At 48.6% G+C, this 12,689-nt stretch overlaps 1 protein-coding gene across 1 annotated transcript in view; it reads left to right on the top strand.

The window, feature by feature from the left end:
• CROCC (ciliary rootlet coiled-coil, rootletin) overlaps nt 1-12,689 on the top strand; it is a 75,092-nt gene that overhangs the window by 37,203 nt on the left and 25,200 nt on the right. Inside the window, exons 15-20 of the mRNA XM_083453565.1 lie at nt 121-265; nt 2,489-2,635; nt 4,760-4,990; nt 7,179-7,372; nt 10,549-10,676; nt 12,212-12,381. Coding sequence (XP_083309691.1) covers nt 121-265; nt 2,489-2,635; nt 4,760-4,990; nt 7,179-7,372; nt 10,549-10,676; nt 12,212-12,381 — 1,015 coding nt within the window. The remainder of the gene's footprint in view (nt 1-120; nt 266-2,488; nt 2,636-4,759; nt 4,991-7,178; nt 7,373-10,548; nt 10,677-12,211; nt 12,382-12,689) is intronic.

Below are 12,689 nucleotides of genomic sequence, written 5' to 3'. Positions count from 1 at the left end.
GTAAACGAGGGGAAATCAGACTAAGAGAGCTGAGTGGGGGGTGCTCGTGTAATCTCACTGTATACAAGTTGTACAAGTGTCAATAAAGTATTTCAATTTCTCCCCTCTTCTGTCTCCCAGTCGCAAGCAGCTGGAGCAGCTGGAAGCAAAGAAGTCCACCCTGAAGAAGGAGCTTGTGTTGGTGAAGGAAGCCCTGAGCAAAGCCCTTCTGGAAAAGGAGGTCTCTCAGCATGAAAAGGCCGAGGGCGATGAAGCCCTGTCCAAGGCAAGGAGGCAGCTGCTGGGGAGGGAGAGATTTGCACACCCTTCTGAAATGTCTTGGGGGTCCAGAGGTAGCATTATTATCAATTTACAATGAGGTGGAACAGACATCCCCAACCTCCAGATGTTTTGGCCTACAACTCCCATGATCCCTAGCTAACAGGACCAGTGGTCAGGGATGATGGGAATTGTAGTCCAGAACATCTGGAGGGCCAAAGGTTGGGGATGCCTGGGGTGGAAGGTTCGCTGGCTAGGAAGGACTTGCTCACAAATTTATTGACAGCTGCACGAATTATGATAGCTAGGAAACGGAAGGGGCAAGTAGAATATAAAATGGAAGGATGGTATAAAGAGGTGTGTGGGATATAGCTACTAATGATGAATTAACATTAAGGTAAGATGGGGACGTGGGTGGCACTGTGGGTTAAACCACAGAGCCTAGGACTTGCCGATCAGAAGGTTGGCAGTTCGAATCCCTGTGACAGGGTGAGCTCCCGTTGCTCGGTCCCTGCTCCTGCCAACCTAGCAGTTCGAAAGCACGTCAAAGTGCTAGTAGATAAATAGGTACCACTCCGGCGGGAAGGTAAACGGCGTTTCCGTGCACTGCTCTGGTTCGCCAGAAGCGGCTTAGTCATGCTGGCCACATGACCCGGAAGCTGTACACCGGCTCCCTCGGCCAATAAAGCGAGATGAGCGCCGCAACCCCAGAGTCGTCCGCGACTGGACCTAATGGTCAGGGGTCTCTTTACCTTTAAGATGGGGAATATACAGGAGAAATGATTTCAAGGAGATATGGAAGGTGCTTGTAGAATTTGTACTGTTAAAACAGAAAGGGGTCAAACCATCGCAAGAGGCATTGAAATTATGGGAGGCTGGATAGTTATAACGGAATGGTCTCAGGGTGTGCGTGCACTTTTTATTCTTATTTATTTAGGATTATTAGTTTGTCAAAATAAAAAATAGTAAAATATGTTAGGGGAAGGCCGTGGGGGGGGGTTATTGGGATGTTTTTGCTTTTCTTTTTATTATGTATTCTGTGTTTGTATATTCTGATTTTATGTTGTAACTGCCCTGAGACCTGCAGGTATAGAGGGCTGTGAACTAACTAACTAACTACCTAACTACAGTGGTGCCCCGCAAGACGAATGCCTTGCAAGACGGAAAACCCGCTAGACGAAAGGGTTTTCCGTTTTGGAGGTGCTTCACAGGACGAATTTGCTATGGGCTTGCTTCGCAAGACGAAAATGCCTTGTGATTCCTGGGGTTTTTTCCCCCTCCCCCCCTTTTTCCCAAGCCCCTAAGCCGCTTAACAGCTGATCGCTAAGCCGCTTATCAGCTGATCTAAGCCGCTAATAGCCTTTTAGCAGCTAATCCGCTAATCCCTTAAGCCTTTAATAGCCGCTAATAGCCGCTAAACCGCTAATAGCGCTAATAGCGCTAATCCGCTAATGGGGTTGCTTCGCAAGACGAAAAAAACCGCAAGACGAAGAGACTCGCGGAACGGATTCTTTTCGTCTTGCGAGGCACCACTGTAACTAACTAACTAAATTTGGCAGCCCACCCAGGTGCCTTTCAGTACCTCCAAAACAAGAAGTTCAATGAGGCTAAGGCTGCCCTCATGCCTGTGTTTGGGGATCCTGAGCATACACCCCATCCTGCTTGCTTGAGACCATGAGGTGTGTCCTGCAGGATCAGGCCACAGGCAGCCTTCAGCCTGTCTTGACAGCCTGCTTTGCTCCAGTCCCAGCAAGCAGGTGTTTTTTTTTAAAAAAATATTATTTATTGATTTTATATACCGCCCTATACCTGGAGGTCTCAGGGCGGTTCACAGAAAAGATCACAATATATAAAATCAAAATAAGAACAATAACCCAATAACACCCTCCCCGCGAAAAGAACCACATTTTAAAAGTGCATAGGGTGTCAATCAGATCAACCAAAGGCCTGGTTAAAAAGCAACGCCTAAAGGTGTGTAATGAAAGCGCCAGACAAACTTCCCTGGGGAGAGCATTCCACAGACGGGGAGCCACTGCAGAGACGGCCCTGTTCTCATGTTGCCACCCTCCAGACCTCTCGAGGAGGAGGCACACGAAGGAGGGTCTCAGAAGATGATCTCAGGGTCCGGGGATGTTCATATGGAAGCTGAGCCACTTGCTTCTTGCAGGGGCCTGGGGTTGGCACCTGGGGTCACAGGCTCTTCTGCACCTCCTTTCCTTCCCTGTCCCAGGCCGAGGTGAGCCGGGCTGAGCTGGAGCTGGCCTTGAGCCGCCTGAAGTCGGAGGAGTCCTCCTTGCGTGACTCACTTTCCAAGATGAGTGCCCTCAATGAGGGGCTGGCACAGGATAAGATGGAGCTCAACCGGATAATCATCCAGGTACGAGGGAGCGGGGCTAGCGGCTGCAAAGAGGGAAGTGTGTCTTGTATTGTCTGCAAACTGAGAAGATCCACATCTGAAGGATTTGTGCCAGAAGGAGGTGGCAGAGCGTAGGGTTTGTCAAGGAGTGGGAGAATGTCCGGAGGTCTTTGTCTGTGACAGAGCAGAGGCAGGAAAAAACAATTCCTGCACAGGAAGTACAGTAGTTTTTGCTCCATAAGACGCACTTTTTTCCTCCTAAAAAGTAAGGGGCAATGTCTGTGCATCTTATGGAGCAAATGCACTGGATGGCAGAGGGGTCCCTTGGCTGCCGCTGCAGTCGCGAGCTGAGGGATGCCTCTGCAGCCGGAGCCATGGCTCCCGTCCGTCGCTCGCAGTAAAGCAAGCAGAGCAAGAGGCACGCTCTGTGCAGTTCTCACTTTTCTTGCTTCAAAGCAAGAGCCGCAGAGAGCATGTTAGCGGCTCTTGCCCTGCTGGCTTTACAGCGAGGCAGGAAGAGGGCGCCCCTCCTCCCGCCTCGCTGTAAAGCCAGTAAAGCACCTGTCCCAGTGTCTCCTCTTCCTCTTCTTGCTCCAGCGTTGCCTCGCTTTACAGCGAGGCAGGAGGAGGGATGAGCAATCAAAGTGAGAGCTGTTCAAAGCAGGACAGAAGCCACGTAAACGGCTCTCGCTTTGCTTGCTTTAAAGCAAGAAAAACGAGAGCCGCTTACAAGCTCTGTGCAGAATTTTTTTCCTCTTGTTTTCCTTAAAACTAGGTGCGTCTTATGGTGTGAAAAATATGGTACCTCCTTCCGGCTTGGGCATGAGGTCCAGCACTGCTTTGCCCATAATTATTTGGGATAGCAGATGTTGCAGGTGTTAATATTTCACAGTTTGAAGTACCTGGAAGCTCCTTTGGGAAGGAATCATTGTCCAGGCACATAAAAATATGATTCAAACTTTTGCTTGCCGAACTCTTTTAAAAACAGAACATAAGCATTAAAGATACATCCAAAAAAATCCATTACTGTACATTATCTTGTTCTGTCCAGCACAGGTGCATCGTCTTCTTAGAAATAAAAGATTTCAAAAATCCAAACTGTGTCTCTTCCCCCATCCCAGCCTCAGTTGGCCTTAGGCCAGGCATAGGCAAACTCGGCCCTCCAGATGTTTTGGGACTACAACTCCCATGATCCCTAGCTAACAGGACCAGTGATCAGGGATGAAGGGAATTGTAGTCTCAAAACGTCTGGAGGGCCGGGTTTGCCTATGCCAGCCTTAGGCTAATGCATCTCTTGGAGAGTCATTGGCATGCATAGTTTAGAAAAACTTAACAGCCGCCAGCCTTTCAAGATGGCGAATTTGCAACTCAATACCTTTATCACATGATTAAAGTTTCACTCTCCAAAACAATCAGCAGTTACTCATTACCCCATTAAGGAGCTCAGAGTCCTTTAGAAAACAACACTGGGGAAAACCCCAATGTTAGCAACCCTTCAGCAATGCACATTTAGCTGTTTTCCAGTTCAAAACTTCGTTACTACACATCCATTTTCCATTTCTGTGTGAATTAAATCTATTATAAACGGGTGTGTGTGTTTGGCTTTTCCAAAGTATACAGTCATGCCAACGATGGCAAAACAACTTTCTGTGAGAGGTGCCCTATTGCGTATATACATGTGTGATTTTTGGGGGGGAGGAAGACAGAACAGCTTCCTCCTCGCTCAGCATCCTGTGTGCTGAGTAACCCTCACTGCCATCCTCCTGCTTTCTCTTTTATTTTTTTATAATAATATTTATTAAAGGTTTTATAGTTACAGAAAAAAAGTAAGAGAGAAAAAAAGACAATAAAAAGTTAACAAACAATACATCAAAAAAGAAAAAGAAAAAACAATACATCAAGACAACAAGAAAAAACAAAAACATTTAAAAACACACCCAGTTTCCATATCTTTATCTTTCATTTACTTGTTTCCTCGACTTCCTCACACCTCCCTTTTTTGTATTCTAGTTCAAATTAGCTAATTCAGCAAATCCTTTCCCTCTTTCTCAACTTTTTGTTCTATAATTAATCTTGACACAATCTAACTTTAAATTTTCCAATTTAACCCTCCTGCTTTCTCCCTCCCCACCCTTCTGGGCTCAGCTAGAAGAAGAGAAGGCTTCTCTCTTGGGGAAGAAGCAGGAAGTGGAGCAGGAGAAAGCCACCATCCGGGACGAGTTAGTGCGGCTGGAGCAGGAGAAGCTGGACCTGGACACAGAGCGCCACGGATTGGGCCACTCCCTGCAGGCTGTGGAGCAGAGCCGGGCGACGCTGGAGCAGGAGGTGTTGGTTCTGCAGAAGGAGAGGGGGCAGCTCCAGGAGCAACTGGGACAGGTGAGGGGCAGCACTGGCAGGCAGGGATGGAGGGCCCTTTGTCCCGTTATGAGAAAAAACTGCTCCCTTTCTCTTATCCAAGAGCCTTAAGTGGGTTGCCTATTGGTAGGATGAAATAACAGACGCCAACCAGAGTATATTGAGAAGCAAAGCAGCTAGTAAGCTGCTGACCTACATTGGCTCCCAGTACGTTTCCGAGCACAATTCAAAGTGTTGGTGCTGACCTTTAAAGCCCTAAACAGCCTCGGTCCAGTATATCTGAAGGAGCGTCTCCACCCCCATCATTCTGCCCGGACCCTGAGGTCCAGCGCCGAGGGCCTTCTGGCGGTTCCCTCACTGCGAGAGGCCAAGTTACAGGGAACCAGGCAGAGGGCCTTCTCGATAGTGGCGCCCGCCCTGTGGAACGCCCTCCCAGCAGATGTCAAAGTGATAAACAACTACCTGACATTCAGAAGACATCTGAAGGCAGCCCTGTTCAGGGAAGTTTTTAATATGTGACATTTTAGTGTATTTTTCATCTTTGTTGGAAGCCGCCCAGAGTGGCTGGGGAAACCCAGCCAGATGTGCGGGGTACAAATAATAAATTATTATTATTATTATTATTATTATTATTATTATTATTATTATTATCTTTATTCAAGGAACTGTTGCAACAGGGTCCCCACTCACCACACGCAGGAGGGAGGAGGAACCCTGAGCAATGGTGTGCAAGCCCATATATAGACTTTTGAAACTGCCCACCCTGTAGCCCAAGACCACCCCCAAAAACATCATACATACATCACAGAAGGAGGCGGTCTACAGCAGAAATCCTGTCTGCCAGGATACCTGATAATGGTCGCTGATTGCATTACATGGGCATCCTGGCCATTCTTCTGTGATGGTTAATACTTTAGTTCCTGAATCCAAGTCACAGGCTCACCCTATTCATACACAACTATGCCCTCAAGATAGGATTTGTAAGCAAAAAGACGATAGGAAGGCTTTCCTCATTTGCCTCCCTTCCTGCAGAGGAATATTTGAGGTCACTGGGAGAGTCAAAATGTCTCCAGGATTGCTCTCCCATACTATTTCAGACACGTGGTTCATATATTTAGATATGTGTGCGTTTGTGAATATTTATTCTATATTTGAGACCTTAAAATTCTTATAACAGTCAAGAGCGGTAATCTCGTAATCTGGTGAACCAGGTTCGATTCCCCGCTCCTCCCCATGTAGCTGCTGGGTGACCTTGGGCCAGTCACACTTCTCTGAAGTCTCTCAGCCCCACTCACCTCACAGAGTGTTTGTTGTGGGGGAGGAAGGGAAAGGAGAATGTTAGCCGCTTTGAGACTCCTTTGGGTAGTGATAAAGCGGGATATCAAATCCAAACTTCTTCTTCGTCCTCCTGCTGTTGCTCTGTCTGCAATTCACTTTTCTAAAGTTCAAAGCAGATTGTCCTGCAAGACAGGACACAGCTACTTAGTGCAAGCTAGTTGATCATTGCGATGTCTGAGTTGCTGGTCACTCCTCACAAGACTTCCACTACTTTGATGATGGTGGTGATTTATTAGACCTACCGTATTTTTTGCTCTATAAGACTCACTTTTTCCCTCCTAAAAAGTAAGGGGAAATGTGTGTGCGTCTTATGGAGCGAATGCAGGCTGCGCAGCTATTCCAGAAGCCAGAACAGCAAGAGGAATTGCTGCTTTCGCTGTGCAGTGATCCCTCTTGCTGTTCTGGCTTCTGGGATTCAGAATATTTTTTTTCTTGTTTTCCTCCTCCAAAAACTAGGTGCGTCTTGTGGTCTGGTGCGTCTTATAGAGCGAAAAATACGGTATATTTCACCCATCGCAAGATGTTAGGGAAGAATGTAATGTTCAGCTGCAAGAGAGCTCACAACTGAGATCTTGGGAGCAGACCTTTGCAGAAGCTGGGTTGCTCAAGTCTTCATAACACAGAGCTTGCAAAGCTAATGTTTTCTGATATTCGCAGCCAAATCTGAGATCTGCTGAGCTGGCAGTGGCTGAATGGTTTTTGTTACAGGGCTGAGGTTGGCATCATAAACACCAGGCTCCTGCTTTAGTGCTTCTGGGTAGAGGGGCTGGGGGAACAGAGAGGGACCATAACAGCCAAGGGGGCATCTAAGTGATGTCTAAGCTGCCACCCTCCCACCTTCCTTCCCTCCCTCTCTTTCTCTCCCTCTCAGCTTTCCCGCCACAGGAGTGCAACCGGCGAGGAGCTGGGGCAGGTGCGAAGGGAGCTAGAACGCCACAGCGAAGCATCTCTGCGGGCAGCCAAGGAGAAGGAGTCGCTGATGAAGGAAAAAGCCAGCCTGGTGGTGCAGCTGGCAGCCTCGGAGCGAGAGAACCGGGGCCTGGCAGAGGAGATCTCTGGCCTCAGGTATGTATAATAATAATAATAATAATAATAATAATAATAATAATTTATTTATATCCCGCCCTCCCCAGCCGAAGCCGGGCTCAGAGCGGCTAACGACAATAAAAATAACACAATTTACATAAAATCACAATCAATTAACTGAAATACATTCTAAAATCAATTCATATGTGTGTGTGTGCGCCCCCAACTTTAGCACCTATTTTTATTCTGATTTATTTCTACCATTTGCGTCCCTCCATTACTCCAACAGCCTCTTTGCAACAGCCCCATGAGGCTGAGAGTGCAGCGACCGGCTCAAGGTTGCCCAGTGAGCTCCGTGGAAGGGTGGAGATCTAAAACCTAGCCCTCCTGCATCTTAGCCTGGGGCTTTGTTATGGGGCTGGCAGGGAGGGGCAGCGTGTTGTTGTTGAAGTTTGTGGGTCGTAAATCCTTTGACCCACGGGGTCTGCTGCATCGGCACTGCAATTAGTCTGATTTACGAGCACTCTGACACTTCTATGGCGCTGTGATAGGAATTTTATGGTCTTAGATATATGGTAATGTTCATAACTGCACATACATAGATCAACACAGGAAGACCAACCTGGAACCATTTTGATTCCTAAACTGACCAACTGACCGAATCCTTTCTCTGCAAGGTTAAACTGGAAAAGCCTCCCCATTGTCCCTTTCCTCACAAATCCTGTCTCAAGGATATGTCTGTTTGAATAAGGTGTGAGCCTGTGACCTGGCCCAGGAAATAAGTATTTTACCACTACAAAAGAATGGCCAGGCTCCCCAGGAAATCCAATCAAGTAACTTGCCAGACAGGAGATAAACTGTGACAGGAGAAAAACAACATTTAAATTTCTGTGATGTAGGTGGGATGTATCTGAGGGGTGGTCTTAGGTTACACCCCTTCTGTGATGTATGCATGATTCTGGGGGTGGTCTTGATCTAGAGAAGGGGAATTTCAAAAGTCTTTATAGGGCCTTGCGTGTCATTTTTCTGGATTCCTCCTCTCTCCTGCGGGTGAGGGGAGCACCCTGTTGCAACAGATCAATAAACATCAAGCTTACTAGCTGCTTTGCTTCTCAATATTCTCTGGTTGGCCTCTGTTATTTTCTCCTACCAAGAGGGAACCTATGTAAGGACTCTATATGGGCTCTTGGATACCCCATAAGGGAAAAGGGCATATTTTTATTTACAACAGAGCCCACAGTGCTCTCTTCTCAGTAGTCGGACGTTTGCAGAGTTTATACGCCGCATAAAATGGCTTTGTCTGGGTCAACGTGGTGTCTTCAATAACTCAGCTCAACACCAGTGCTTCTATTCTATCAACTGTTTATTTAGAAGCATACAGAAGCTAAAGAAAACCTACAGATTCAAGCTGCATGCTTGCAGCGTTCTGCCTCTAACAAAACGAAACTAACTCTGTCATATTCTCAGACACTCTGCAGCCCAGAGAGAGCTCAGCCCACCGATCAAAGGAAAATGCCCGGATTATAGGGCAGTGCACCCAGTTAATAAGAACGCCTCCTGGGAGAGTGTTAACTCTCAACTGTCCAGAACCACAACAGTTGTCCAGCTGGTTCTTCTGTCCCCCTGAGGTTGCTGGAAGATGGTAGCCGCGTCACACAGTGTTTGCACACAGGCTGGGGCAGGGGAGGCTGCAGGGTGGCAGAGCCTTTGCCCCAGCAGAAAGGCATCTTCTGCTCAGCTGCTTCCCTTTTCTCAGCTTTGCATCCCCACCTTGATGTGCACACACAAGTCTCCTCACCGAACCTGCTGGAATTTCTGGCCTAAGCCCCAAAAGAGGAGGTACCGTATCTTTCGCTCTATAGGACGCACTTTTCCCCTTCCAAAAATGAAGGGGAAATGTGTGTGCGTCCTATGGAGCGAATGCAGGCTTTCGCTGAAGCCTGGAGAGCGATAGGGGTCGGTGCGCACCGATCCCTCTCGCTCTCCAGGCTTCAGGAAGCTATCCGCAAGCCTTCGGAGCGCAGTGGGAGTGCCCGCCGGGCTCCCAAGGCTTGCGGATAGCAGGCAGCAACCCGAATCCCGGGGAGTGCAGCGCTGCGCACCTGTTCTAGCTTCAGAATGGCTGTGCAAAGTGCCTTCTAGCTTTGGGATGGCTGTTCTAGCTTGAAAGGCTGTCCCTGAAGCCAAAGGCTGCAGCCCTCCGTCTTGCTGTTCTAGCTTCGGAATGGCTGCGCAAAGTGCCCTCTAGCTTTGGGGTGGCTGTTCTAGCTTCGGGATGGCTGTGCCTACACCCCGCTGCCCTGCGGAGGCTACGAAGGATGTCCCCGAATCCTCAAGCCTTTGGAGTGCAGCTGTGCTCCAAAGGCTTCAGGGATCTTTGAGGCTGGCGGTGGGGGAAAGCAGCGCTTCCCCCCACCGCCAGCCCCATGAGCTCAGGGGGCAGCGGCAAGGCTGCGCGCAGACTTTGCGCTGTTCCCCGACCTGCTCTTGAACGTACCTTGAATGCACCTTGTTTTAGAGGGGCAGAACAAGAAAAAAATAATTCCCCGTTCTCCCCCTCCTATGGTCTGGTGCGCCCTGTAGAGCGAAAAATACGGTATACGGAGCCTACCAGGCAGAGTAGATGCAAGATGGCTGATGAGCAAAGACGAAAACAACAAAAGATGGGGGGAATGATAATACAGTCCTTCTTGGTTGCATTATTTTCAAACAAGGCTCAGAAATGGAAACAACAGGAAATACCGACAATGGAAGAATGGAGAAGGAAGCTGCTAGACTATGCTGAGTTGGATAAATTGACTGGGAAGATCAGATATTTAAGAGACAAAAGTTCATCAAGGACTGGGGAAAATTTGTGGAATATCTGGAGAGTATAAGTGAGGGTCAAATAACGCTAGAGGGATTTAAAAAAGCACTGTGAAACGCGAGAAGTATTGTTAAAAGGCAATAGAAAAAGAAAGGTTTAAATAATGACAATACAAGCTTAAGAATTGCGTAAATTAATACTGACTACGAATGATTTACGGAAAAGCTGAAGGAAGTCCAGAAAAGAAAGATTTTGTGAAAATTGGATGTGAAATTATTGTGTGATTTGTTTTTGTTGTAAATTAATAAAAATTATTTACATATATATATATATATATATATATATATATATATATATATATATAAAAGATAATACAGTCCTTCTGTTCCTCCTCCCCGCTTCTGCCCAGGTCTGAAAAAGACGCCTTGGAGACGACCCTCTTTGAGATCCAGCAGCACCTCGCCCAGCTGGAGACCCGGAAGGAGCAGCTGGAAGCTGAGAGGCAGGGCTTGCTGCATGCCAAGGAAGCCTTGCAAGGTATGCTGGGAGGAAGGTCTTCCTTTGGGTCCTCTTGTGCCATCCCTGTCTCTTTCCCTTCAGTGACTGGGTGTGGGAGTGTAGATGGAGGTTTTTATTACCCGACTTCACCGGCAGATGTACTTGCTTTTAAGCTATGTGCCTGCCTCCTTCAAATGCACCTTGCTTTAGAGGGGGCAGGGCTTTCTCCCGACAGAGGCGGGGCTCTTGGCTGCTAAGCCGCCGCCCTCTCAAGCCTAGCCACACCCCCTTGCACGCAGTGGTGCCCGCTGGGCTGTTCTTGCCCCCAATCAAGCCCCTCTTCTGATAATCGCCCCTCCTCGCTCCATCCAAGGTTTTGGGGGGACAGGAGGTGGGCGGCTGTGGAGGACTCCTTGGTCCTGAATGGGGTAACTGTGCCCCTGAAGGACCAGGTGCGCAGCCTGGGAGTCATTCTGGACTCACAGCTGTCCACGGAGGTGCAGGTCAATTCTGTGTCCAGGGCAGCTGTTTATCAGCTCCATCTGGTACGCAGGCTGAGACCCTATTTGCCCACAGACTGTCTCACCAGAGTGGTGCATGCTCTGGTTATCTCCCGCTTGGACTACTGCAATGTGCTCTATGTGGGGCTATCTTTGAAGGTGACCCAGAAACTATAACTAATCCAGAAAGCAGCAGCTAGACTGGTGACTGGGGGCGGCCGCCGAGACCACATAACACGGGTCTTGAAAGACCTACACTGGCTCCCAGTACGTTTCCAAGCACAATTCAAAGTGTTGGTGCTGACCTTTAAAGCCCTAAAAGGCCTTGCTCCAGTATACCTGAAGGAGCGTCTCCACCTCCATCGTTCTGCCCGGACACTGAGGTCCAGTGCGAGGGCCTTCTGGTGGTTCCCTCTCTACGAGAAGTGAGATTACAGGGAACCAGGCAGAGGGCCTTCTCGGTAGTGGCGCTTGCCCTGTGGAACGCCCTCCGACCAGATGTCAAAGCAATAATCAACTATTTTACTTTTAAAAGACACCTGAGGGCAGCCCTGTTTAGGGAAGTTTTTAATGTCTGACGCTGTATTGTTTTTGATATTTGGTTGGAAGCCGCCCAGAGTGGCTGGGGAGACCCAGTCAGATGGGCGGGGTTTAAATAATAAATTATTATTACAGTGGTGCCCTGCAAGACGAATGCCTCGCAAGACGGAAAACCCGCTAGACGAAAGGGTTTTCCGTTTTCTCTATGGGCTTGCTTCGCAAGACAAAAATGTCTTGCGATTCTTGAGGTTTTTCCCCGCTCCCCACCCCCTTTTTCTAAGGCGCTAAGCTGCTAATAGCCTTTTAGCAGCTAATCCGCTAATCCCTTAAGCCGCTAATAGCCGCTAATAGCTCTTAATAGCGCTAATCCGCTAATAGGGTTGCTTTGCAAGACGAAAAAACCGCTAGACGAAGAGACTCGCGGAACGGATTAATTTCGTCTTGCGAGGCACCACTGTATTATTATTATTATTATTATTATTATTATTATTATCCCCTTTGCGTCTTGACCTCTGTCCGTCTGTCCTGCCCCAGCGGAGCTGGCTGCTGTCCGCAAGGAGATGAAGGCCGAGGTGAGCCGACTGGAGCGAGACAAGGACCTGGCAACCCAGAAGCTCATTCAGACGGAGCAGGAAACCCAGGCCGCCTTGAGGAGTGCGCAGGCGGATCACGAGGAGGACGTGGACCGTCTCCAGAGGGAGAAAGTACGTGCTGCCTCCCCGGTCAGGTGCAGAGGGCTGGGTCCAGGACCACTTTGGTCCTCGGGTAACACACTGCCCTCGGAGGACAGGGTTGCAGAGAGGAGCCTGGCTTGCAGAAGGCCCCAGATGTTTGTGGGGCTCGCACGAATGGATACAAAGGTGCCGGCCAGATCCCAGGCATGCAGGCCATTTGCTCTTTGCTGGCTCTTGCTGTCCCTAAGCTGTTAAGCACGCACAGCTGCTCAGTCGTTGGCAGGTGACCCAATCCCTCCCTTCCAGGAATCTGTCTGACCCTTTTTAAAAGCCAGGGG

This window comes from Podarcis tiliguerta (genome assembly GCF_965153285.1).
Source record: "Podarcis tiliguerta genome assembly, chromosome: 8".
Lineage (NCBI taxonomy): Eukaryota > Metazoa > Chordata > Lepidosauria > Squamata > Lacertidae > Podarcis > Podarcis tiliguerta.
Note: the sequence above shows the minus strand (reverse complement) of the source record. Positions and strands in the feature narration are given on the sequence as shown.